The sequence below is a fragment of the Salvelinus alpinus genome, chromosome 4 (genome assembly GCF_045679555.1).
Source record: "Salvelinus alpinus chromosome 4, SLU_Salpinus.1, whole genome shotgun sequence".
Lineage (NCBI taxonomy): Eukaryota > Metazoa > Chordata > Actinopteri > Salmoniformes > Salmonidae > Salvelinus > Salvelinus alpinus.
In genome coordinates this window covers 58,690,070-58,716,490 of record NC_092089.1, presented here as the reverse complement: position 1 = coordinate 58,716,490, position 26,421 = coordinate 58,690,070, and the positions used below count along the sequence as shown (strand labels likewise).

The following is a 26,421-nucleotide window of genomic DNA, read 5'->3' as shown; positions in this document are numbered from 1 at the left end:
TCTCCCTAGCTGATGTGAGCAAGACCTGTAAAACAGGTCAACATTCACAAAGGCTATGTAGACCTACATTGAGGACTCCTTAGCTGCAGGGTGTATCCGTCCTTCTACTTCATCCGCCGGTGCAGGGTTCCTCTTTGTGGAGAAGAAGGACAAAACCCTGCGTCCGTGCATCGACTACCGGGGCCTCAATGAAATCACTGTGAAGAACCGCTACCCGATACCACTCATAGCCTCGGCCTTCAAGCCGCTCCAGGGGTCCACCTTTTTCTCCAAGTTGGATCTGCGGAATGCCTACCACCTGGTGTGGAAACGGGAAGGGGACGAGTGGACTACTGCCTTCAACACGGCCAGCGGTCACTACGAATATCTGGTCATGCCATTTGGCCTTACCAACGCTCCAGCTGTGTTCCAGGCCCTGGTTAATGACGTTGTCTGCGACATGTTGAACCGGTTCATCTTTGTCTACCTCGACGACATCCTCGTTTTCTCCCACTCAACCCAAGAACACGTGCTCCACGCCTGACAGGTTCTCCAGCGCCTCCTGGAGAACTAGCTTTTTGTAAAAGCGGAGAAATGCAAAATGCATTGCTCCACTATCCCCTTCCTTGGTTACACCATCGCTGCAGGGAATGTACAGATGGATCTCGGAAAGGTGAGAGCAATGTGGATTGGTGGATTGGCTGCAGCCTACATCCAGAGTGCAGCTGCAACGTTTCCTGTGATTTAGCAACTTTTATCGATGGTAAATCCAGGGTTACAGCACCCTGGCTTCCCCCTGTCTACACTCACCTCTCCCAAGGTTCTGCTCACATGATCCCCAGCTGCTGACAGGCTATTCCGGGACCTCAAGCACCACTTCACGACAGCTCCCATATTGGTTCATCCTGACCCATCCCGTCAGTTTGTGGTGGAGGCTGATAATTCGGATGTCGGAGCGTGGGCTGTCCTTTCCCAGCATTCAGCCCTGGACCTCAAGTTACATCCCTGCGCTGCCTTCTCCCATCGCCTCAACACCAAGGAGAGGAATTACAATGTGGGGAATCATGTGCTACTCACAGTGAAGATGGAATTGGAGGAGTGGAGACACTGGTTGGAGGGGGCGGAACATCCCTTCATTGTGTGGATTGATCACAAGAACCTGAATTATCACCGCATTGTCAAGCATAAATTCCAGGCAAGCTAGGTAGGCCCTGCTTTTAACCCGGTTTAAATTCTCCCTCTCCTACCTACTGGGATCCAAGAATATCAAGCCAGATGCGCTGTCACGCCACTATAGTCCCGCGGCTACACTCAGCTGGGGAATAGGGAAGCAGGTCTGTTAGGCGCAGCGTTCCCAGCTGAACCCCGGGGGGGCACAGATAACCGGATGTTTGTTCCTGACGCTGCCCTCCCCTCGGTCCTGGAGTGGGCCTCCAGGCTTACCTGCCACCCGTGCTCCCGTCGGACCCTGGCCTTTGTGCGGCAACACTTTAGGTGGCCTACCATTGTTCCGGGCGTCTCCGCGTTCATCGTCGGCTGCACAATCTGTGCGCTGAACAAGACTCCTCGGCAAGCTCCGGCTGGTCTCGTTCAACCACTGCCTGTCCCTCACTATCTCTGGTCTCACATATCCCTGGACTTCGTCACGGGTCTCCCCCCGTCTGATGGCAACACCGCCATCCTGACGGTAGTGGACTGGTTTTCCAAAGCCGCACATTTCATTCCTCTCCCCAAGCTACCATCTGCCAAAGAGACGCCCCAGATCATGGTGCAGCACGTCTTCCGGATCCATGGAGTCCCGGTGGACATGGTCTCTGACCGGGGTCCTCAGTTCTCGTCTCGGTTATGGAAAGTGTTCTGCACACTCATTGGGTTGTCGGCCAGCCTAACCTCTGGGTTCCACCCTCAGTCCAACGGCCAGTCGGAGCGAACCAATCAAGATCTGGAGACCATTCTTCGCTGCCTTTTCTCCGCCAACCCCACCACCTGAAGCCAGCAACTCGTGTGGGTTGAATACGCCCGCAACGTCCTGCCCTGCTCTGCCACCGGGCTCTCGCCTTTTGAGTGTTCCCTGGGTTATCAGGCCCCACTCTTCCCAGAGCAAGAGGAAGAGGTCGGCATACCATCGGCCCAGATGTTTGGCCGCCGCTGTCGCTGTACCTGGAAGAGAGCCCGGTCAGCTCTTCTCAAGACTACCTACAGGTATCAGCGACAACGGACCGCCACCGGACCCCGGCTCCCGGTATCGTCTCGGGCAGAGGGTATGGCTGTCCACCCAAGATCTGCCCCTCCGGGTGGAGTACTGCAAACTTTCTCCCCATTTTATCGACCCTTTCCCCATCTCCAAGATCATTAGCCCGTTACTACATGATTCCATATGTGTTATTTCATTTGTGTTATGTCTTCACTATTATTCTACAATGTAGACAATTATAAAAAAAATAAAGAAAAACCCTATAAAATGTTCTCTCATTTGTTGAGAGGCAATCATATGGTAAATCATGTTCAAAATGAATCTTTTTTTTTCCCTTGCCAGATTCTGAAGCTGAGCTACAACAAGCTGAAAACCGTCACCCTTGGTATATTTGAGGGCTTGGTCAGCCTGGTGCGACTCCACCTCGCCCGCAACAACATAGACTTCATCGAGCCGTACACCTTCAGTGGGCTAACATCATTAACACTACTACAGCTTGAGGGGAACAAGCTGAGGGACCTCCACCCAGACGGCTTCGTCACCCTCTCTCTCCTGGGAAACTTCTGGACCTGGGCTGTATCACCTCCACATATCTGACAACCAGCTGCACTAACTCCAGCCTGGGACTGTGCAGCCTTCAGCAAGCTGGAGCTACTCTCACTGCACGGCAACCCCTGGACCTGTGACTGCCATCTCCAGTGGCTGCTAGAGTGGAAAACCAAGCATGAGGGTAAGGCCTCTCACACATACATTCTCTCTCTCTCTACGGTTGTTTGTACTGTATAGTCCTGAAGAGCCTGACCTAGCGGACACCTGGGACCTGGAGCGTCCCCTGGGCCACCTCACCTTCGTCCTGTCCGACAGCCATGGGAACACAGCGTACGAGGCCTGCAATGTCCGGCGGCCCAGCAAGAGCTTCTCTGTGACATTAGAGAACCTGCGGATGTCCGGGGCAGTGGCGGTCAATGTGACCCTGGCCAGCCTGCTGGAGTGTGAGATCAACCGGGACGCTCTGCAGAACCTCTGGAGGCTGATGGCCTACTACTACGAGAGCCCCGCCCTCGTGGAGAGGGGGATGAGTAGAGAGAGAACACCAGCAGAATCACAACAAGGAATCCCCTTACTTTACAGATCTCAAATGACACTTCATGGCTGAACCGACATGGCTCCTCCAACCCAGGGTCACCCTGCAGCTGAACAGGAGGCAAACCACCCCAAAAAAACTTGCGCTGGACTACCACATTCATCTCCAAGCACATCAGTGGTAGGGGAAAACAGGAGGATGGGACTTCCTCCTGGACCCTGATACAGAGAGGAAGCCTGGGGAGAGTTCAGTCTGTGCTGGAGGGCTCTGAGGTCAGTTTGGGGTGTACAGTAATCAGTTCAGGGTTACAGTAATCAGTTCAGGGTTACAGTCTGTAGAGTGGATGCTCCCAGATCTATCTAACCTGGAAGAATCAAATTCCTGGCTGGTGTCTGAGGGAGGCAGACTGGTCATTGGGAATGCTAGTGTGTCTGACTCTGGGTTGTATCACTGTCTGGTCTGCACCGAGACTGATGTGGACATGGTGCCTGTGAGGTTGACAGTGAAAGAACGCCTGCTCAGCCCAAACAACGAATGGGACGATGGAGGTTGAAAGCGGGGAGTCCCTCTCACTTCCCTGCTCTGTGACCTCAGCACAGCCCTGCGAGACACACTGGTACTTCCCTAAAAATCTGATCCTACTACCGTCGCCACCAAAGGGGAGGGTCTAGGTCAATCAAAATGCCACTGTGGTGATCAAAAAGACAACCCGTGAGGACGCTGGGGAGTACAGCTGTTTGGTTGCTAACCTCCATGGAGTAGACATGTTGGCTCATCTTGTGGTTGTCATAGGGGAGAAAAACGTGCAAAAGAAGAGGGTGAGAAAGAATCATCAGGTGTTGAAACAGCCAGAGGAGACTCACCTTTGTTTAAGAATATGAAGGTGAGGGGTCGGGATTCGAGGAGATAAAACACCCCCATGCTACACAGTCTCAAAAGAGGGTAGGTGGACAACAGAGGTACCCTGGAAGGTTTCTACGTCCTGGTACGAAAGGGAAGAGAATCAAGAATAACAGGAGGAAACCTAATAAGTTTGTCAAGGAGCTCGACCCCAACCGTTGGGCTGACATCCTAGCCAAAGCTAACGCGAAGCCTCTGACAGTACCACCTACAAGACAACCACCAACAACAAAAACGGCAATGACAATGACAGCCAAAACCCCTGTGACCACTCCCAAACCCACTACCACCACTAAAAAAACTACAACTACTACAATTTCGACCACTGCCACAACAACTACTACTCCTCCTCCTCCAGCTACAACCTTAACTAAAAATCCCATCAAGCGCCATTCTTAAACCAAAACTGCGAGCCCCGAGTGGTGCAGCGGTCTAAGACACTGCATCTCAGTGCTAAAGGCATCACTACAGACCCTGGTTTGATTCCAGGCTGTATCATAACCGGTCGTGACTGGGAGTCCCATAGGGCGGCGCACAATTGGCCCAGCGTATCCAGGTTAGGGCTTGGCCAGGGTAGGCCGTCATTGTAAATAATCATTTGTTCTTAACCGACTTGCCTGGATAAATAAAAATTCGAAAGAAACAGAAGGAGAATTAGACTTTTCCGAAAAGCAACCTGAACCTTTACGACCTCCACCTTGAAAACAGGCCCCAAGATGGAAAGCACCACCTATGAACTGTGGTAGAGGAGATCCAAACAGAGACTCAGACTCGGTCATAAACCTGTATGTTACTGATACTCCTCAATCCATCTCACAACCAGGGCAGCTAGAGGACAAGCATGTTGAGAGAGAGAAGAAGAGGGTGAATCAAAAAAACAATCCAGTTTGGACTAACAGACAGAGACCCCCTTATAGACGGGGCAGACCCCAACAGAGATGGTTTCGACCTCAGAACCCTTCCCTCATCACACAAACTACAGATGACCCTCCCTCAAAACACAACAACAGTTGAAAAACATGAATCTACTGCATCACGCAATGACAATTTTAAAATGTAGGACATTATTACAGAAGAAATACCCACTATTTTAACGCATGATGACAATGAGCCTGTTGATCAAATCATTGATCCAGCACCACCATAGCAAAATCAGATAGATTCACATAAAATCATTATCACCAGAGGTGAAAGACCCTAGTGTATTTAACCCTTCAAACAGAGAGCATGTACCTGCACCAGAGACAATCACCACACCAGAGCCTGAAAATATGCCTCCCCAACTGAGATGAGGTCACGGGAGAACTCAAATAAACAGGACGCTTATCAGACTACATAAAACAGGCAAACATCCACAAAGATAACTACAAAACCAACTCTTATTATGATATGAATATAAAACCTGTCACGTGACACGGTTACTATGGAAACACAGGTCATGACTAAAGTCAAGGTAGCTGCACAGCCAGAAACACCTATAACAAAAATCCATATTCAAAATCAACTTCCTAAAAATCGCAAGTTGATAAAACACAAACACAAACACACTTGAGAACACCCGCTGCAAAAGGCATTACTCCTCGGGAGGACATTGTAAGAAATAGATACAAAAATAAAGAGGATCACTTTAAAACTAAACCTGACAGTCACAGTCTCTCCATCCACCCCTGGATCCACCAACAGCACGTCCAAAGGAGCGTTCAAACCACCTCTCCACCCCGCTCTTACCCTTACCTTATTGCACTTACAGCCGCTTTCCAGTATGGCCCTCAGTTCATGGTTCAGGGCCATATCCTGCCTTTACAGAGAGGCCCTGGCTTTCCCCCCCGGGGAAAGACAGCAGGACCTCTTAACGCTCTCCATGCTCAAAAACAGATAGACAGGCTCAGCTCGACCGCATTTCACAGCTAGCGAAGAGAGTGACACCTAAGCCCAAGATCAGTCACCCTACACACAGACCTCACTACCAGCCTCCCACTCCATCATATAACTACCAGCCTGTGCCCCCCACCACCTCCCTCCCCGTGCCCATCATTAGACCCTACTCCACAGCCAGTGTCCTGCAAGGCAGCCGCTGGCACTACAGCCACTGGGGCCCGAGGAGCCGTTCCCCAACCTGATGGGTAGTGGGGTGAAGTCAATGATCTCACCTCTGTGAACAGTCAGTGTGTCTGCCATGGCTGAGGGCGATGTGCTGCTGCCTTGTGAAGCATCAGGAGACCCACAGCCAGCGCTCTCCTGGACCAAAGTCTCCACAGATATTGAAATACTCCTATTGTAAACACTCCTATTGTAATGCTAGGCATGAACATTATGACTTCAGCCTCTCGTCTGCTTACCATCATAAAGAAAAATATACAACTGAAATACTATCATTTACAAGCTTGTTAACATTCTAGGGGAGGAAGAAATACTATATGCATAGGCGAATTGAGGCTCCAAAGGATTAAACACTAAACACAAAGGATTAAACACTAAAATAGATTTAAAAAATGGCACCACCTGAGTGTGCTCAACTCACAAGTGACTAATATTTCATGATGTAATATTTGACAGAGAGACCCTTGACAAAAGCTCCACAATGATTCACAGCATTAACATTATAATTCAAGACTAATCCAGAGTACCAATTATGTGCTTCTCTCTACTTTCAACAACAGGTGCTACCATCCACGCCAACACAGAACACCGACAGAGATTTGAAGTTCTAAAGAACGGCACCTTCGTGATTAAAAACGTTAAACTACAGGACTGAGGCCAGTACCTCTGCACGGCACTGAACAAATTTTACCCTGGCTGTGCTGACCCAGCCTCCCAAAATCATAGGACCCCACTCCAAAGAGGTCCCAGTGTATCTGGGCAAGCCTATAAGCTTAGACTGTGTAGCCTCAGGCAAGCCTCAGATCTCCTGGATTCTTCCAGACAGGACCTCTGTGCATGATGTGGGAGTTCTTGACAGGGCAGCCTCTTTGCTGCCTAATGGCAACCTGAGGGTCCAATAAGCCAACTTCTCCAGTAAAGGAGACTATAAGTGTCAAATGAAATCATGAAATCAAATTTTACTGGTCACAGACACATGGTTAGCAGATGTTATTTTGAGTGTAGTGAAATGCTTATGCTTCTAGATCCGACAGTGCAGCAGTATCTAACAGGTAATATCTAACAATTCCACAACAAAACCTAATACACACAATCTAGTAAAGGAATGGGATGAGAATATATAAGTATAAAATATATGGATGAGCAGTGACAGAGCGGCTAAGATGCAAAATAGTAAAGAATAGATAGTGAAGGATAATACAGTATATACATGAGAAGAGTAATGCGAGATATGTAAACATTCTTAAGTGGCATTATTAAAGTGACTAGCGTCCCATTTATTAAAGTGCCAATGATATCAAGTCTGTAGGTAGGCAGCCGTCTCTTTGTGCTAGTGGTGGCTGTTAAACAATCTGATGGCATTGAGATAGATGCTGTTTTTAAATCTATCTGTCCCAGCTTGCACCTGTACTGACCTCGCCTTTTGGATGGAAGCGGCGTGAACAGATAGTGGCTCGGGTGGTTATTGTCCTTGATGATCTTTTTTGCCTTCCTGTGACATCGGGTGTTGTAGGTGTCCTGGAGGACAGCTAGTTTGTCCCCGGTAAATGTGTTGGGCAGACCGCACCACCCTCTGGAGAGCCTTGCGGTTACGGGTGATACAGTTGTCGTACCAGGCGGTGATGCAGCCGACAGGATGCTTTCAATTGTGCATCTGTAAAAGTTTGTGAGAGTTTTCGGTGACAAGCCACACTTAGGTTCTGATGCGCCTTCTTCGCTACACTGTCAGTTTGTCAGTTATGTGTACGCCAAGGAACATGAAGCTTTCCACCTTCTCCACTGCAGTCCCGTCAATGTACCCTCTGCTGTTTCCTGAATTCCACGATCATCTCCTTTGTTGACGTTGAGTGAGAGGTTGTTTTCCAGGCACCACACTCCCAGAGCCCTCACCTCCTCCCTGTAGGCTGTCTCATCATCGTTGGTAATCAAGCCTACTATTGTTGTGTCATCTGCAAACTTGATGATTGCTCTGTGACTAACGCTGTCGGTGCAGCCAGGAGAGCTCTGCACCTGGACGGCAGACAGGAAATCCCCAGCCCGCGACAGTCACACCACCCCACCCAACAGAACAGAATCAAAGCCATGTATGGCTCCACTTTGTACCTGCACTGTCCAGCTACAGGAAACTCCCCCATGCTAGTAATCAAACCTATATGGCAGTTTTCCTATAAAAATAAGACACTGTGCTGAAATTGGTATCAGAGAGCTGACGAATTGTTATACTTATTAATTAAGCTAAATGATTTCATAAGACATTCGGAAGTCAAATGTATATTTATACATGGGGTGGCCAAGGCTACTTCAGGGCGTCCATAGACCATGACAGAAAATGAGTGTGTAACCCTAACCTGGCATCTAAGGAGCATGAATGAATCCTATGACTGCTGATTAGAGGTAAAAGTGATAATTCACTTAACCCGGTGTAACGTCCTGACCAGAGTTATTATGTGTTTTGCTTGTTTAGTGTTGGTCAGGACGTGAGCTGGGTGGGAATTCTATGTTGTGTGTCTAGTTTATCTGTTTCTGTGTCCAGCCTAATATGGTTCTCAATCAGAGGCAGCTGGTAATCATTGTCCCTGATTGAGAATCATATATAGGAGGCTTGTTTGGTGTTGGGATTTTGTGGGTGATTGTTTCCTGTCTCTGTGTTTGTGTTCTGCACCAGATAGGACTGTCTCGGCTTTCACGTTTGTTGTTTTTGTATTGTTGTAAGTGTTCACCGTTTATTGTCAAATTAAACATGTTGAACACTAACCGCGCTGCATTTTGGTCCTCTCCTTCATCCCAGGAAGAAAGTCGTTAGAGAATCACCCACCAAACCCGGACCAAGCAGCGTGGCAACGGGCAGCAGCAACAGCAGCAGCGGTACCAGGAGGAATGGTCATGGGAGGAAATCATGAACGGAAAAGGACCCTGGGCTAAGGTTGGAAGGGATCACCTCCCATGGGAACAGCTGGAGGCAACCGGAGAGAGGAACTGGCGTTATGAAGGTACACGGCTAGCACGGAAACCCGAGAAGAAATCCCAAAAATTTCTTGGGGGGGGGGGCTAAAGGGTAGTGTGGCAAAGGCAGGTAGGAAACCTGCGCCCACTTCCCATGCTTACCGTGGAGAGCGGGAGTACGGGCAGACACCGTGTTATGCGAAGAGCGCACGGTGTCTCCTGTACGTGTGCATAGCCCGGTGCCGGCACCACGCACCAGGCCTACTGTGCGCCTCAGCAGGTCAGAGTCGGCCGTCTGCCCAACGCCGCCTGCACTGCTCGTCTGCCCAGCGCCGTCTGAGCCATCCGTCTGCCCAGCGCCGTCTGAGCCATCCGTCTGCCCAGCGCCGTCTGAGCCATCCGTCTGCCCAGCGCCGTCTGAGCCATCCGTCTGCCCAGCGCCGTCTGAGCCACCCGTCTGCCCAGCGCCGTCTGAGCCACCCGTCTGCCCAGCGCCGTCTGAGCCACCCGTCTGCCCAGCGCCGTCTGAGCCACCCGTCTGCCCAGCGCCGTCTGAGCCACCCGTCTGCCCAGCGCCGTCTGAGCCACCCGTCTGCCCAGCGCCGTCTGAGCCACCCGTCTGCCCAGCGCCGTCTGAGCCACCCGTCTGCCCAGCGCCGTCTGAGCCACCCGTCTGCCCAGCGCCGTCTGAGCCATCCGTCTGCCCAGCGCCGTCTGAGCCATCCGTCTGCCCAGCGCCGTCTGAGCCATCCGTCTGCCCAGCGCCGTCTGAGCCATCCGTCTGCCCAGCGCCGTCTGAGCCATCCGTCTGCCCAGCGCCGTCTGAGCCATCCGTCTGCCCAGCGCCGTCTGAGCCATCCGTCTGCCCAGCGCCATCTGAGCCATCCGTCTGCCCAGCGCCATCTGAGCCATCCGTCTGCCCAGCGCCATCTGAGCCATCCGTCTGCCCAGCGCCATTAGAGCCGCCCGTCTGTCCCGAGCCGCCAGAGCCGCCAGCCAGTCAGGAGCCGCCAGAGCCACCAGCCAGTCAGGAGCCGCCAGAGCCGCCAGTCAGTCAGGAGCCTTCAGAGCCGCCCGTGTTTCCCGAGCCATTAGAGCCGTCCGTCAGTCAGGAGCCGCCAGAGCCGCCAGCCAGTCAGGAGCCGCCAGAGCCGCCAGCCAGTCAGGAGCCGCCAGAGCCGCCAGCCAGTCAGGAGCCGCCAGAGCCGCCAGCCAGTCAGGAGCCGCCAGAGCCGCCAGCCAGTCAGGAGCCGCCAGAGCCGCCAGCCAGTCAGGAGCCGCCAGAGCCGCCAGCCAGTCAGGAGCTGCCAGCCAGTCAGGAGCTGCCCTACAGTCAGGAGCTGCCCTCCAGTCATGAGCTGCCCTCCAGTCATGAGCTGCCCTCCAGTCATGAGCTGCCACTCAGTCCGGAGCTGCCACTCAGTCCGGAGCTGCCACTCAGTCCGGAGCTGCCACTCAGTCCGGAGCTGCCATTCAGTCCGGAACTGCCCCTCTGTCCTGAGCTACCTCTCTGTCCTGAGCTACCTCTCTGTCCTGAGCTACCTCCTAAATCATGTGGGGGCCTTGGGGAGGATTCTTAGGCCAAGGTCGTGGGCGAGGGTCGCCACTCAAAGGACGCTAAGGAGGGGGACAAAGACAGTGGTGGAGTGGTGTCCTCGTCCTGCGCCGGAGCCGCCACCGCGGACAGATGCCCACCCAGACCCTCCTCTTGAGTTGTAGGGGTGCGTTCGGAGTCCGCACCTCAGGAGGGGGGTACTGTAACGTCCTGACCAGAGTTATTATTTGTTTTGCTTGTTTAGTGTTGGTCAGGACGTGAGCTGGGTGGGAATTCTATGTTGTGTGTCTAGTTTGTCTGTTTCTGTGTCCAGCCTAATATGGTTCTCAATCAGAGGCAGCTGGTAATCGTTGTCCCTGATTGAGAATCATATATAGGAGGCTTGTTTGGTGTTGGGATTTTGTGGGTGATTGTTTCCTGTCTCTGTGTTTGTGTTCTGCACCAGATAGGACTGTCTCGGCTTTCACGTTTGTTGTTTTTGTATTGTTGTAAGTGTTCACCGTTTATTGTCAAATTAAACATGTTGAACACTAACCGCGCTGCATTTTGGTCCTCTCCTTCATCCCAGGAAGAAAGTCGTTAGAGAATCACCCACCAAACCCGGACCAAGCAGCGTGGCAACGGGCAGCTGCAACAGCAGCAGCGGTACCAGGAGGAATGGTCATGGGAGGAAATCATGAACGGAAAAGGACCCTGGGCTAAGGTTGGAAGGGATCACCTCCCATGGAAACAGCTGGTGTTCACCGTTTATTGTCAAATTAAACATGTTGAACACTAACCGCGCTGCATTTTGGTCCTCTCCTTCATCCCAGGAAGAAAGTCGTTACACCCGGAGTTCTTCAATGTGGCAGATAGTGTGGTCCAAAAGGGTTACTTCACTAGAATCCTTTAACATACTATGAATAGTCAGTGTCTCTACCTCGGAACTGCAGCTCAATTTCTTTCTCACACACACGAGAGACATGGGTCACTCTGTTTTAAATTAATATATAATCTAGGTCTATAAGTGTTAAACATCCAAAATATTTCCAGCAAATAAAGCTCAAGCACCAAGGAGATAAGATAGCATTTGTGTGTTACATAAATTGAATAGTGTACTTACAAAAAAGTAAATGTACAAAAAAAAACACTGCAATTTGACATACCAGGTATCAAGCAGAAATGGACTTGAAAAATGTTAATAGTTTGTGCCCATCAATATTACAAACTTACAATATCATATTTATACTCAATTACGGTATGTTAACTAAGAGCAAAGAAAAGTTTTGGAATTGGCCTAATCAAGACCAAATTTAATCTGTGACATGATACCCCTTTGGATTTATGATTTCTGATTGTCAGTGTACTAGGTAGTACACAGTGCAGGTTTTAATCAGGACCAGACGTACCGCCTAAGTGCCAAATTAGCCTAGGTAGATTTAAAACAGCATAATTCTGCGGTTCTGGTGAGAACTGGCAAAATGTTTCACAAACTCATCCATGTTAAGGGAGCGTGCCCTCCTTGACTCAACACTGAGAATTCCAAGGTGACTTAACCTGTCATCAAACATTGTCCTAAGATGGGTTTTAATCAGCTTTAAAGCTGAGAAGATTCTCTCGCAAAAAGCACTACTGATTGGTGTAACAGAAATCTTACAATGTCTAAATAGCTCATGGAAGACCTATTTTTAAGGTTCTAGAAACAAAAGTCCCTTCCACTTTCTCTCTCCTATCAAGAAGCCGCTTGGTTTGATTAACCTCATGTTTGAGGTCCTCTAAATCTGACTCAAAGTTCTGAGCAAAGGCAAACAGAGGCTCCTCATTCAAGAATGTTGTACTCTTTGGGTTGAGAGACTGGACCCCTTGCATTATCTCGCAATTCTTCTTTGAAAAACGCCTCTGTAGCTCAGCTGTGAGACTGTCAAGCACCTGATGAAAGATAGCTCTTTGGAAGCTCTCACCATCACTTTGGTCACTATTTTTCTGTCCTACAGTGCTCATCAATGAGTTGTGAAATCTTAAGCTTGTTTTAGGCTGTGTTTTACACACTGTTTGTACACTTATTTTGCAGTGCTCTCTAATCTCTTCAACCTCTTTCCATAGTGATTGGAGCATGTCAGAAAGACATTTGGCATCACCAAGCACTTTACAAAGGGTAACCAAAAGCCCTATGAAATGTAAATCTGAGAAAGAAGGCCCCTTGCCTCCACTGATTTTTTTTAATAACGTTCCCAAGGTAAACGGACTATTTCTCAGGCCCAGATCGTAGAATATGCATATAATTTACAGATTAGGATAGAAAACACTCCAAAGTTTCCAAGACTGTCAAAATATTGTCTGTGAGTATAACAAAACTGATTTTGCAGGCGAAAACCTGAGGAAATCTAACCCGGAAGTTATTTTTTTATTTTTTTTTATCTGTGTTTCATTGCCTGTCCCTCTTCCATTTAAAGGGGTATCAACCAGATTCATTTTCCAATGGCTTCCTCAGGCGGTGACCAGGCTTTAGACATAGTTTCAGACTTTTATTTTGAAAAATGAGCAAGATTTTTCAAAACTAGTCAGGTGTCCTTTGATTAGTTCCTGCGCGCGAGAGGGGTAGCTCGACATTTTCTTTCTCTCTTTTATTGAATAGGTTACGGTCCGATTTAAATATTATCGATTCTGTATGTTAAAAACAACCTGAGGATTGATTATAAAAAACATTTGACATGTTTCTACGAACATTACGGATACTTTTTGGAATTTTCGTCGAACGGAACGTGGCTGTGGTTTTCTGAACATAACGCGCAACCCAAATCGCTTTTTTTGTTATAAAACTAATATTTATCGAACAAAAATAACATTTATTGTGTAACTGGGAGTCTCGTGAGTACAAACATCCAAAAATTATCAAAGGTAAGCAATTAATTTTATTGCTTTTCTGACTTTCGTGACCATGCTAATTTGGGGCTAGCTGTTCTAGCATTGACTGATACACTCACAAACACTTAGATTGCTTTCGCTGTAAAGCATATTTTCAAAATCTGACACGATAGGTGGATTAACAACAAGCTAAGCTGTGTTTTGGTATATTTTACTTGTGATTGCATGATTATAAATATTTTTTGTAATATTTTTGAATCTGATACTTTTAGGAATTTTATTCTGCCTTTCAGGACCGGAACGAGGCTGTGGTTTTCTGAACATAATGCGCAACCCAAATGGCGTTTTTTGTTATAAAACTAATATTTATCGAACAAAAAGAAAATGTTTTGTGTAACTTGGAGTCTCGTGAGTACAAACATCCGAAGATTATCAAAGTTAAGCGATTAATTTTATTGCTTTTCTGACTTTCATGACCATGCTAATTAAGGCTAGCTGTTCTAGCATTGATTGATACACTCACAAACGCTTAGATTGCTTTCGCTGTAAAGCATATTTTCAAATTCTGACACTATAGGTGGATTAACAACAAGCTAAGCTGTGTTTTGGTATATTTCACTTGTGATTTCATGATTATAAATATTTTTTGTAATATTTTTGAATTTGGCGCCCTGCAATTCAGCGGTTGTTTAGGAAAATGATCCCGCTAAAGGGATCTGTGCGCAGAGAGGTTAACAGGAGCACATCTGCAATTGTTTTAATGTAAGTACAGTTTTCCTCCACTTTATTTGTCCGGTCCTCATTTATGACATCTAACATTGATGAGTTGCTGTCAATAGCCCTTTTATGCTGATTCCAAGCATACATAGCATTGATATGATGCTCTGCCTTCGAATGGAGCTTAAACCCAGAATCTTTAAACAGCGCCTTTTTCCAGTTACAAAAATGTGAAGGCAGATTCAGGTGGAAAGAAGAGGAAAGGCAGAGAAAAATGCCTACAGGCAAAACAATAAGTTGAATCTTGACTTACAGAATATTCAAGCCATGAATTGTCCTTATACCAGGAGCTGTTGAAAGCCCTTTACCTAGTACCATGCTGAGTTCTGGGAAATGTTTTCTAACACGGCTATACAGGACCCTCTTCTCTGGATCTTGAAATGTCTGAAATACACGTTAAATAATGTGTCATATCTCTATGTAAATGTATAATTAAGGGATCCACAAGATTAGATACTAACAGCTGCTAACTAAAATGTGTAGTTTAAAGTATAGGCCTGGCCTACCATTGGGTCCTTTTGGAACAGAAGTATCTCTCCCTTTCTTTTCATGTTTAATTGACCCTATGCAAAAATAAGACTGTCTATGGTTACATCTAAGCATTCACCCACATTGTAGGTCCAATCTCAATCTTAATTACATCCCCATTATCATAACTGTACCTTAAAATCAACTACCAGCCTATGTTACTAGTTAGATCATGGCTAGCCCTACTCTGCAGTAAGTATCTTAGAAAGCTGTAATTTCTTACACTTTTACGATAGCAAACAGGCTATCTGCAAATTGTGGTAGTCTTTTGAGTAACGTTAACAGATTGATAATAACAATTGTTCGTTTTGAGTTCAAGTACGAAAATTGAACTGAGTTAATGGATTTCAAATTGCTGAATGTTAACTTGCTGAACACTGACAGCTGTAGCCTACTAGTTACACCACATTAGCTAAACATTTGTATACTGTAACTTATGACACTGCACTGTATATGCGTGTATTACTAGCACAGATGTAAACATAATGTTAAGCTAAATTGGGAACCGGCCTCTCTTATCTGATTAACTGTCTGTTAATGGAGCCAAAAGGTCTAATGTTAACTTACACAGCGACTCAACTTTCGTAAAGGTTGTTCAGGAAACCTAAACCCGATATGCTAAACCTTTAAACTTACTTCAAATATGATGCTTATGCCAATCGCTAAAAGAGCTTGTGAAGCTGTGGAAAAATTCTCTCTTCTACTTCTGTATGTTCTTCTTATTCTTCTGTATCTCGCAACCAACGTTAATATTCTCTCTTCCTCATCCTCGATTTGAGAAATGCGCCACCGAACGTCAAAATAAATGCTTCTTTCAACAAGAGGTGAAATGAGATGTCAATCAGCATCAAACTGACAGTAGCGAATGAAATTCTGGGGTGGCACACTCCTCTGGCTCTGCCCCTGGCCCTGAGAGACCTGTCACTGTGTTCTCCAATGGAACCTTACGGATCCTACAGCTGACTGAAATGGAAAGAGGCAACTACCTGTGTATTTTCCAGCACCAACGGTGAGGACATGGAGCTGTTCCAGGTGGAGATGCTCATGACACCACCTAAGATCGAACACCTGGGCACAGCCCAGAAGAGGGTGACCTACGGGGAGAACTTCCAGTGGACTGTGTTGCCTCAGGCCTCCCTGACCCAGAGATGTCCTGGAGCCTCCCTGATGGAACCATGATCAACAACACCCTCCAGATGGACGACAGCGGCACGCGTTCTGGCCACGAGGTCATCTGCGGGAATGGATAAGATGGCGCCGAAGAGGATGGCTAACCAATTGTACTGTTTTTTTGCATTGTTTGTAACTTATTTTGAACATATTGTTGCTGCTACCGTCTCTTATGACCAAAAATAACTTCTGGACATCAGAACAGCGATTACTCACCACAAACTGGAAGAATATACCATGATGAGAAGGATATACTGCTCTACCGGAAACAGGCCCAAATCTCTGTCATTTGCGTGAAGAAAAGACAAAGGAAAAAGGGACACAGATCGGGCTGCCTTCTGAGAATCCGTAGGCGAGCGAGTAAACTCACACTATTTCCGTTCTACTTGCTAACATGCAATTATTGGAAAATAAAACTGATGACCTACGATTCTGATTATCCTACCAACTGGACATTAAGAACTATAATATCTTATGTTTCCCCGAGTCGTGGCTGAACGACGACACGGCGACGACACGACATGGCAGGATTTTCCATGCACCGGCAGAACAGAAATGCTACGAGAGGTGGGGGTGTGTCTTTTTGTCAATAACAGCTGGTGCACGATGTCTTATATTAAAGAAGTCTCGAGGTATTGCTCGCCTGAGGTAGAGTACCTTATGATAAGCTGTAGACCACACTATCTAACAAGAGAGATCTCTTTCTCTATTCTCTATATTATTCATAGCCGTCTATTTACCACCAGAGACCGATGCTGGCACTAATACTGCACTCAACCAGCTGTATAAGGCCATAAGCAAACAACAAAATGCTCATCCAGAAGCAGCAGGCCTAGTGAACGGGGGCTTTAATGCAGGCAAACTTAAATCAGTTTTACAAAAAAATTACCAGCATGTCACATGTGCAACCAGGGGGGAAAAAACTCCATACAAAGCTCTGCCCCGCCCTCCATTTGGCAAATCTGACAATAATTATATCCTCCTGATTCCTGCTTACAAGCAAAAACTAAAGCAGGAAGTACCAGTCACTCGCTCAATACGGAAGTGGTGAGGTGACGCAGATGCTACGCTACAGGACTGTTTTGCTAGCACAGACTGGAATATGTTCCGGGATTCATCCAATGGCATTGAGGAGTATACCACCTCAGTCAGCGGCTTCATCAATAAATGTACCGACAACGTCGTCCTCACGTATATATCCCAACCAGAAGCCATGGATTACAGGCAACATTTGCATCTAGCTAAAGGCTAGAGCTGCCGCTTTCAAGGAGCGGGACACTAATCCGGAAGCTTTCAACAAATCCCACTATGCCCTCAGACGAACCATCAAACAAGCAAAGCTTCAATACAGAATTAAGATTGAATCATATAACACCAGCTCTGACGCTCGTCGGATGTGGCAGGGCTTGAAAACTATTAAAGACTACAAAGGGAAACCCAGACGCGAGCTGCCCAGTGACGTGAGCCTACCAGACGAGTGAAATGCCTTTTATGCTCGCTTGGAGGCAAGCAACACTGAAGCAGGCACGAGAGCACCAGCTGTTCTGGAGGACTGTGTGATAATGCTCTCCGTAGCCGATGTGAGCAAGACCTTTAAACAGGTCAACATTCACAAAGCCGTGGGGCCAGATGGATTGCCAGGACGTGTACTCAAAGCATGCGCGGACCAACTGGCAAGTGTCTTCACTGACATTTTCAACCTCTCCCTGACTGAGTCTACCTATATGTTTCAAGCAGACTACCATAGTACCTGTACCCAAGGAAGTGAAGGTAACCTGTCTAAATGAATACCACCCCGTAGCACTCACATTGGTAGCCATGAAGTGCTTTGAAAGGCTGGTCATGGCTCACATCAACAGCATCCTCCCGGATACCCTAGACCCACTCCAATTCACATACCACCCCAACAGATCCACAGATGACGTAATCTCAATCGCACTCCACACTGCCCTTTCCCACCTGGACAAATAAAACACCTTTGTGAGAATGTTGTCCAGGCCTCTGGTAGTCTCTATGGGGGTGCCACAGGGTTCAATTCTTGGACCGACTCTCTTCTCTGTGTACATCAATGATGTCGCTCTTGCTGCTGGTGAGTCTCTGATCCACCTCTACGCAGACGACACCATTCTGTATACTTCTGGCCCTTCTTTGGACACTGTGTTAACAACCCTCCAGGCGAGCTTCAATGCCATACAACTCTCCTTCCGTGGCCTCCAATTGCTCTTAAATACAAGTAAAAGTAAATGCATGCTCTTCAACCGATCGCTGCCTGCACCTGCCCGCCTGTCCAACATCACTACTCTGGACGGCTCTGACTTAGAATATGTGGACAACTACAAATACCTAGGTGTCTGGTTAGACTGTAAACTCTCCTTCCAGACTCACATCAAACATCTCCAATCCAAAGTTAAATCTAGAATTGGCTTCCTATTCCGCAACAAAGCATCCTTCACTCATGCTGCCAAACATACCCTTGTAAAACTGACCATCCTACCAATCCTCGACTTCGGCGATGTCATTTACAAAATAGCCTCCAATACCCTACTCAATAAATTGGATGCAGTCTATCACAGTGCCATCCGTTTTGTCACCAGAGCCCCATATACTACCCACCACTGCGACCTGTACGCTCTCGTTGGCTGGCCCTCGCTTCATACTCGTCGCCAAACCCACTGGCTCCAGGTCATCTACAAGACCCTGCTACGTAAAGTCCCCCCTTATCTCAGCTCGCTGGTCACCATAGCAGCACCCACCGGTAGCACACGCTCCAGCAGGTATATCTCTTTGGTTACCCCCAAACCAATTCTTCCTTTGGCCACCTCTCCTTCCAGTTCTCTGCTGCCAATGACTGGAACGAACTACAAAAATCTCTGAAACTGGAAACACTTATCTCCCTCACTAGCTTTAAGCACCAGCTGTCAGAGCAGCTCACAGATTACTGCACCTGTACATAGCCCATCTATAATTTAGCCCAAACAACTACCTCTTTCCCTACTGTATTTATTTATTTTGCTCCTTTGCACCCCATTATTTCTATCTCTACTTTGCACATTCTTCCACTGCAAATCAACCATTCCAGTGTTTTACTTGCTATATTGGATTTACTTTGCCACCATGGCCTTTTTTTTGCGTTCACCTCCCTTATCTCATCTCACTTGCTCACATTGTATATAGACTTATTTTTCTACTGTATTATTGACTGTATGTTTGTTTTACTCCATGTGTAACTCTGTGTTGTTGTATGTGTCGAACTGCTTTGCTTTATCTTGGTCAGGTCGCAATTGTAAATGAGAACTTGTTCTCAACTTGCCTACCTGGTTAAATAAAGGTGAAATAAAATAAATAAATACATTATTGTTATGCTATTGTGTTACTTTTATTTTATACTTTAGTTATTTGGTAAATATTTTCTTAACTCTTCTTGAACTGCACTGTTGGTTAATAAGGGCTTGTAAGTAAGCAGTTCACGGTAAGGTCTACCTACACTTGTTGTATTCGGCACATGTGACAAATAAAGTTTGATTTGATTTGACCACTATTGCTGCAACAAATGGAAAATAAGGATGAGGGGGACTATACGTGCCATGCTAAGAATGAGCTGGGGGAGGATGAGATGAAGGTGAGCGTAAAAGTAGGTCCTGACTCCACCCGAATCATATCCAAGGCTCAGCTGTTGCTCACGGCCCAACTAGGAGACTCTGCCTATATGACTTGTCAAGCGACTGGAGATCCTCCACCGGCCACACCAAGCAATGACGTCACCATATTGTCTTCAACTAATTAACAAATCTTAGGTGATGGGACTTTAGTGATAAAGAGGGTGACTTTGGCCGACCAAGGGAAGTATGCTTGTGTGGTAAGGAATTATGCTGGAGATTACATAAAGAACATGAACTAGAAGCAAGAGAGCCACACATCAATGACCAATGTGGAAGAAGCAGTATGAAAGTGTTGGCAGTATCTTATCAGACAACACTGCTTGACTGCAGAGTGGAGGGAAAGCCTGAGCCACACAATGCCTGGGCCACACCATACGGCTTCTCTCTGCCAACACCTGGGAGGACGCTTCCAAGTACACAAGAATGGGAGCCTGGAGCTGCGTGGAGTGAGGAAGATAGACGAGGGTCAGTATGTATATCTGGCCAAAAATCACTTGGGAGAAGCAAGCCTGGCAATTGAGCTTGGAGAGGCAACCATAGCAGAAAAGCCTAGCTTCGCCATGCCGAACAAAGATTTTACCAATAAAGCAAGATGGAAGTGATGGCCCTCTGGAATGTCCTGCCCGTGGTAAGCCAAACCCAGAGTTTGTTTGTATCCTGCCAAACGGCACAGTTCTGACGCCTGGCACTAGACTCCAACGCTTCACTCACTATCCAGGAAACCAGATGTTGCGCATCGCCCGGCCAGTGACAGCTGACAAAGGTGTTTATCGTTGTCTGGCCAAAAACGTGGCTGGGACAGAAGAGAAGTGATATGCTCTCAAACCAGGAAGAAAGCCTGTGATTCAAGGCACAACAAGGGGCATGAATGTCACGTTTGGCCAAGTTCTGAACCTGCCGTGCTCTGTGGATGGCTGGCCACAGGCCTTGATTACATGGACCCTACCAAACAGCCTGGTCCTGGACAAGCCCCAGGTTAGTGGGAGAATTACTTTTTCATCAAACAGCAGGGGAACCTTTCTCATTTGACAGCAGAACCTACATCTGCAAGGCCACCAACACATTTGGATCATCTACGTTTTCATACCCAGTTGCAGTTATGGTGTATCCTCCACATATCACAAACGCACCCCCTTCCATCACTGGAGTCCACAGGGGCTCGCCAGTAACATTGAACTGCATCGCTGCAGGCATACCAAAGCCTGAAATTACATGGACTCTACATGGAAGAACCACACTTGCTCCCAACAACAGTTTGACACCACAGGAAGGAATTCACATAACAGTTGACGGCAACATGGTCATACAAGATCCAGTGCTTATGAATTCAGGGATTTACAAATGCAAGGCAAAAAATGCTCTAGGAAGTGACTTCAAAGCAACATATCTCCAAGGGATCAGAGCCACAACCAAATAGAAGTGCCTAAATGAGTCATATTTGAACATTTCAATTGAATTCTAAACCTAATCGTCTAGAAAACCATATGTACAGTGCAATTATGTAACCGTGTAATTACTGTGCAGTATTAGTAACAGTAATATCACTAAAATGATGCAAAGATAAAAAAGTGTGCTTAAATTGTTGGCTGAAATATAAGCATATGGAACAACAAAAACTAAACTCTGATGTACCTTAGAGAATGCTTTTTTTATTGATAAATATTCCTGTCTGTAAATATTTAAGTATACTGTTGACTGAACTCACATTGTTGTTTTAACTATAAAACTTTTTTTTCACTAAGATACAGTTTACAGGTAACTAGTGTTCCTTCTGACCATATAAAAAAGTCAATGTGAATTGCTTACATCGGAATCTGTCTGTATGCACTCTCTGATTGTAAGCAGTGAGAATCCAATTCTGGAGCATGCTTTCAGATTTCATAGAAACCATTTGGAACAAATGAGCCTTTCATAGAGAGTAAAAATAAGCTTTGTGTGATACAAATGTTAGAATTGTTTTCTACAGAGCTAATCAAAATGGAGATCCAGTATATAACTCTATGAGCTCTTTTGGAACCAATATTTCATTAGGTGAGTGACATGAATTTGTTAATTACATTGTTAATACATATTTGGTACATTTTACTTAATGACTAGACCTACATATTTAATTATAATAGACCTATGATATCCAGTGCAAATGGGAAACATGCATCATTGGTGCACTTACTTGAAACCTTTCAAGCTGCGTTATACATCAGACACTTGTCTTGCGTGGACAACAGGTTTGAGGCAAATGCATTTGCGCCATTTTGAATGATGGCATCTGATCAGCGGTCGTCACTAGTTCCCCCAGCCACAAAGTCATAAACCCCGCCTATTTATAGAATTTATCTTCTTAAAATCAGATTTTAAATCTAACCACACTGCTAACCTCATGCCTAACACTAAACCTTAAATTAAGACCAAAAAGCAACAAAAATATATACATTTTTACGATATTGCAAATATTGACTTTGTGGCTGTGGTAACTAGTGGAAACCCTGATCAACTGAATGGATCACATGATTTTTCTGTGTGAAATCAAACGTTACTGACAAGAAACGATTGTATATACATAAATAGCTATTTAGAAATAGGGGGACTTTGAAATAATTGTATTTTCCCTTCTTCCACGAGGAAGCTGCTTTTGGGGGAGTGGATTGCTGTTGTTGCTCTGCCTGGCAGCCTCACCTTTCTTCCCCCATTCGCGAGAACAGTGCATAACTGTGTACATCATCTTACCGTAATGACAAATGAATCTCTTGAAAATGATGGAGGGACCGGTTCGAGAAATTCAAGAAATATAAATTTCACATCATCTGTGGATCTCAGCACGTCCTTGGAATCGAGTGTTCAGACTCGAATATTTAAAATAATTGTAATCGGAGATTCAAATGTAGGGAAGACCTGTTTAACCTTCCGCTTCACCGGTGGGAGCTTTCCAGAGAAGACCAAGGCGACAATCGGTGTGGATTTCAGGGAGAAAGCAGTGGAAATAGAGGGCGAAATAATAAAGGTAAGAGCCTACTTAAGCAGCTGATCGCTTTTCTTTCTTTCCTTGTGTCAATTAACCATTTATGTGTTCATCGCTTCAACCGTTATACATCTATGCATGACATGTCAATATACCGAGTTGAGAATTATTTATTTCCAGAGTCCATACGCAATTAAGATGTTCTATTTATATTTATATGGGTTGTTAGGTTGAATGTTTCTATTAAGTAATATATCCATCAGCAATGTTTGCATGTTTTTTGAGTTAAGGAATTGACAGTATAATTTTATGTTGCATCAGAGCACCATCACCATCATATCCTCTGAAACGAGTCGACAAACCTCTGAATGCCCCGTGCCTAACATGATGAACTAGTCCCAGTGTTTTTAGCATAGCTAATGTGATGTTTTAACAATATTTCTCTTAATCTGTCTTCTCATTGAGATTCACCATCAAAATAAAACCTGTGCTCAGTATGAAAGCATAAGCAAGAGCCTCTTTGTTCAATTATCTATTATTCATAAATGGAAGACATGCACTAATGCAGCATTGAAAACATTGGGCCTTTTATAAAAGCATATATATGGAATTAATCTGTCCTCCCTTTTCACATGTCCACTGGCTTCATAATGCAATGATCCTCCAAACATAATCATTAAACTAAGCCGATTACCTACATTTTCCTTTGTACATTGTCCAGTTTATTATTTATTCTGATTATGTCTCAACCCATTTAATATACCATCTATCTCTGACCAATACACACGATTACTCTCTGACCACTGGATCTGTTATTACTCCTCAACAGGTGCAGGTGTGGGACACTGCAGTACAGGAACGCTTTAGGAAGAGCATGGTAGAACACTACTACCGCAATGTGCACGCTGTCATTTTCGTTTACGATGTCACTAAGATGAACTCATTCCAGAACCTGAAGACGTGGATCCAGGAGTGCAACGGGCACCGTGTCTCACCCACTGTGCCTCGGGTACTGGTAGGCAACAAGTGTGACCTGGTTAGTCAGATACAAGTGCCCTCCAACACTGCCCTCAAGTTTGCAGACGCCCACAACATGCTGCTGTTTGAGACATCGGCCAAGGACCCAAAGGAGAGCCAAAACGTGGACTCCATTTTCATGTGCCTGGCATGTCGGCTGAAAGCCCAGAAGTCCCTGCTGTACAGGGATGTGGAGAGAGAGGACGGAAGGGTTAGGCTTTCACAAGAGACAAATATTAATAAGAGCATCTGCCCTTGCTGAGGGAAATACTGTGACTCTCCTCCACTCTGCAATGATTCCTCCTCTCCTTTTAGTACTGCTGTGGCTTGAATTGAAGAATTTAACATAAACAACATAAGAAGAAGATACTGTTCTAATGTTAACATTTCTTGGAGGAATGTGCGTGCAGTTATTTCAATTTTTTTATTGAACGGTCTAATACGGTATTGTTGTCTGTCTGTATACACCTCTTTTTGACCCTCTTTTGCTTTACTCTCTTTCTTTGATATATTATCATTATCACATTCTGTGTTTCCTCCTAAAAATGGCCTTAAGGCAAGAGATGTTATCCAACGTTGTGTTTGTAAAATATGTTTATTAATTTTGTATTTGAGTTGTACATGTCTGTACATTTTTGCTGTCAGTATTATTGTTTCATGCAATATACATGTGTGTAACATGATTGTCACATTCTCACAAAGGGACTTTCATGAAGAATATTCCATGTCAGACTATTTGGGTATACCAGTCAAAAGTTGACACATCTACTCATTCCAGGGTTCTTTATCATTACTATTTTTTTACATTGTAGAATAATAGTGAAGACATCAAAACTATGAAAATAACACATATGGAATCATGTAGTAACTAAAAAGTGTTAAACAAATCAAAATATATTTTAGATTCTTCAAAGTAGCCACCCTTAGCCTTGATGACAGCTTTGCACTCTTGGCATTCTCTCAATGTATCTATACAATCAGAGAGGAAGAAGCAAAGCAAGAGGAAAAATTGGTCTTCTCCATCAGGAGTTTTTGTATGGAGGTCAATGAGATTGTGTAATTTGGTCAACAAAAAATGGAATGGCTTATTTGCTATGCGAGGCATATTTGATCGAATAGAAATTTCGTAATGCTTAGGTTGTTATGAGTGTACTAATAAGTAGGACACGTGACAACTTTGAGAAAACATCGGAGTTGTGCCTGTTGTTCACATGGTCAGAGTGCTATGCGGTATCCTTGGGTCTTCCCTACCCTTAACCCATACCATTTTAAATTTCAACTTCAATGGGGCAGGGATGTCCCAAGGATCCCGGATATTATCGATTTCTTGGGTGGGCATTATCTTTTTCTCATTTCTTAATCCCCACGATGCATATCAAAGTAGTGAAGGTATACGCTGTATCAATTAATAAGGCTGATGAAACAGATCAAAATGTTTAGCTTAAAATGTTGATAAAGTATTATTGCTTCACATTTTAAGCGCAGCAATGTAAACACGGTGGTAGGCCGAGCGGTTTCATAGACTGAGATGGAAATATCCATTTGAAATTTTGAAAGATGGGAGATGTAAAGATGCAACAAATATCATGGATTACTAATATGACTAGGGTAATGCCTTTAGCTGCTAGATAATGAAAGAAAGTTGTTTTGAAAACCAATAGAACAGGAGAGTGCATATGAGGAAGTCTTTATAAAATAATTGCCTCCACGTTTCTATGGTGGGATTTTGGCTATTGTCACGTTCCTGACCTGTTTTCTTTTGCCTTGTATTTATTTAGTTGGTCAGGGCGTGAGTTGGGTGGGTTTGTCTATGTGTGATTTTCTATGTTGGGATGTTTGTGTTCGGCTGGGTATGATTCTCAATCAGAGGCAGCTGTCAATCGTTGTCCCTGATTGAGAATCATACTTAGGCAGCCTGGGTTTCACGTGTGTTCTGTGGGTGTTTGTATCTCGTGTCAGTGTTCGTGCCACACGGGACTGTTTTCGGTTTTGTCACGTTTTTTGTATTTGTAAGTGTTCAGTTTCGAGTTAATAAATTATCATGAGCACTACCCACTCTGCGTGTTGGTCCGATCCATGTTCCTCCTCGTCTGAGGAGGAGAACGACTATGACGACCGTTACAGCTATAGGCTGCTTTGAAGCAAGGTAAGACATGCCTCATAATAGGAAGTAAAACGTCCAGGTTTCAAACAATTAAGGAACAGCAGATGGAAAGGCTTTGCCAAATACCTTCTCAATGAAATGTTAACTAGCTACAAAGTAGTCTAAGAATGATATTATGATTATTTGCATCAATCCAGTGGCCATTTGTTTTGCAAACGCCATCTTCATGTGTGCTACAGAAACACTGCTAACCAAACAACAGTGCTAGGTGCCTGCTCAGTTGAATTAAATTCTAACTACACTCAAATCTAAATGTCTTAGATTTTTACCAAAAGTGGTCTCCTGATGTGGTTTAAGCATTGTTGTCAACTTAGAACATCCAATTTTGTTGTTTTCTATTAAAAAACCTATAAAAAATATGAGATTTCTCATTTTAGGTCATTGAGAGTCTATGTCACTGTTTGTCATTAAAATAAATTCACACGGCACTGTGCCTTCACCGGGTGGGCCGGTAGGGACATTTTTGGCAAAATGTGTATATACCCACTTCTCCAGGCACCACTACACCACTGCCGACACTATATTTCCTGCAAGCATTCCTAAGATCTGGA

The 26,421-nt window shown here is 45.5% G+C and overlaps 1 protein-coding gene and 1 pseudogene across 1 annotated transcript; both read left to right on the top strand.

Moving 5' to 3' along the window:
- Nucleotides 1–580: 580 nt before the first annotated feature.
- On the top strand, nucleotides 581–21,150 carry LOC139572620 (immunoglobulin superfamily member 10-like; annotated as a pseudogene).
- A 953-nt stretch (nucleotides 21,151–22,103) lies between these two features.
- On the top strand, nucleotides 22,104–25,761 carry LOC139574037 (ras-related protein Rab-33A-like). Its single transcript, XM_071398165.1, has 2 exons — nucleotides 22,104–22,731; nucleotides 23,519–25,761. The coding sequence occupies exons 1-2, from the start codon at nucleotides 22,462–22,464 to the stop codon at nucleotides 23,966–23,968; spliced, it is 720 nt and encodes a 239-aa protein (XP_071254266.1). The 5' UTR covers nucleotides 22,104–22,461; the 3' UTR covers nucleotides 23,969–25,761.
- Nucleotides 25,762–26,421: the final 660 nt, after the last annotated feature.

Bases quoted from the DNA above. Each gene is read 5' to 3' on its own strand.
- LOC139574037 (XM_071398165.1), top strand. From the start codon at position 22,462: ATGACAAATGAATCTCTTGAAAATGATGGAGGGACCGGTTCGAGAAAT. The intron at 22,732-23,518 runs GTAAGAGCCTAC...ACTCCTCAACAG, and splicing joins TAGAGGGCGAAATAATAAAG to GTGCAGGTGTGGGACACTGC.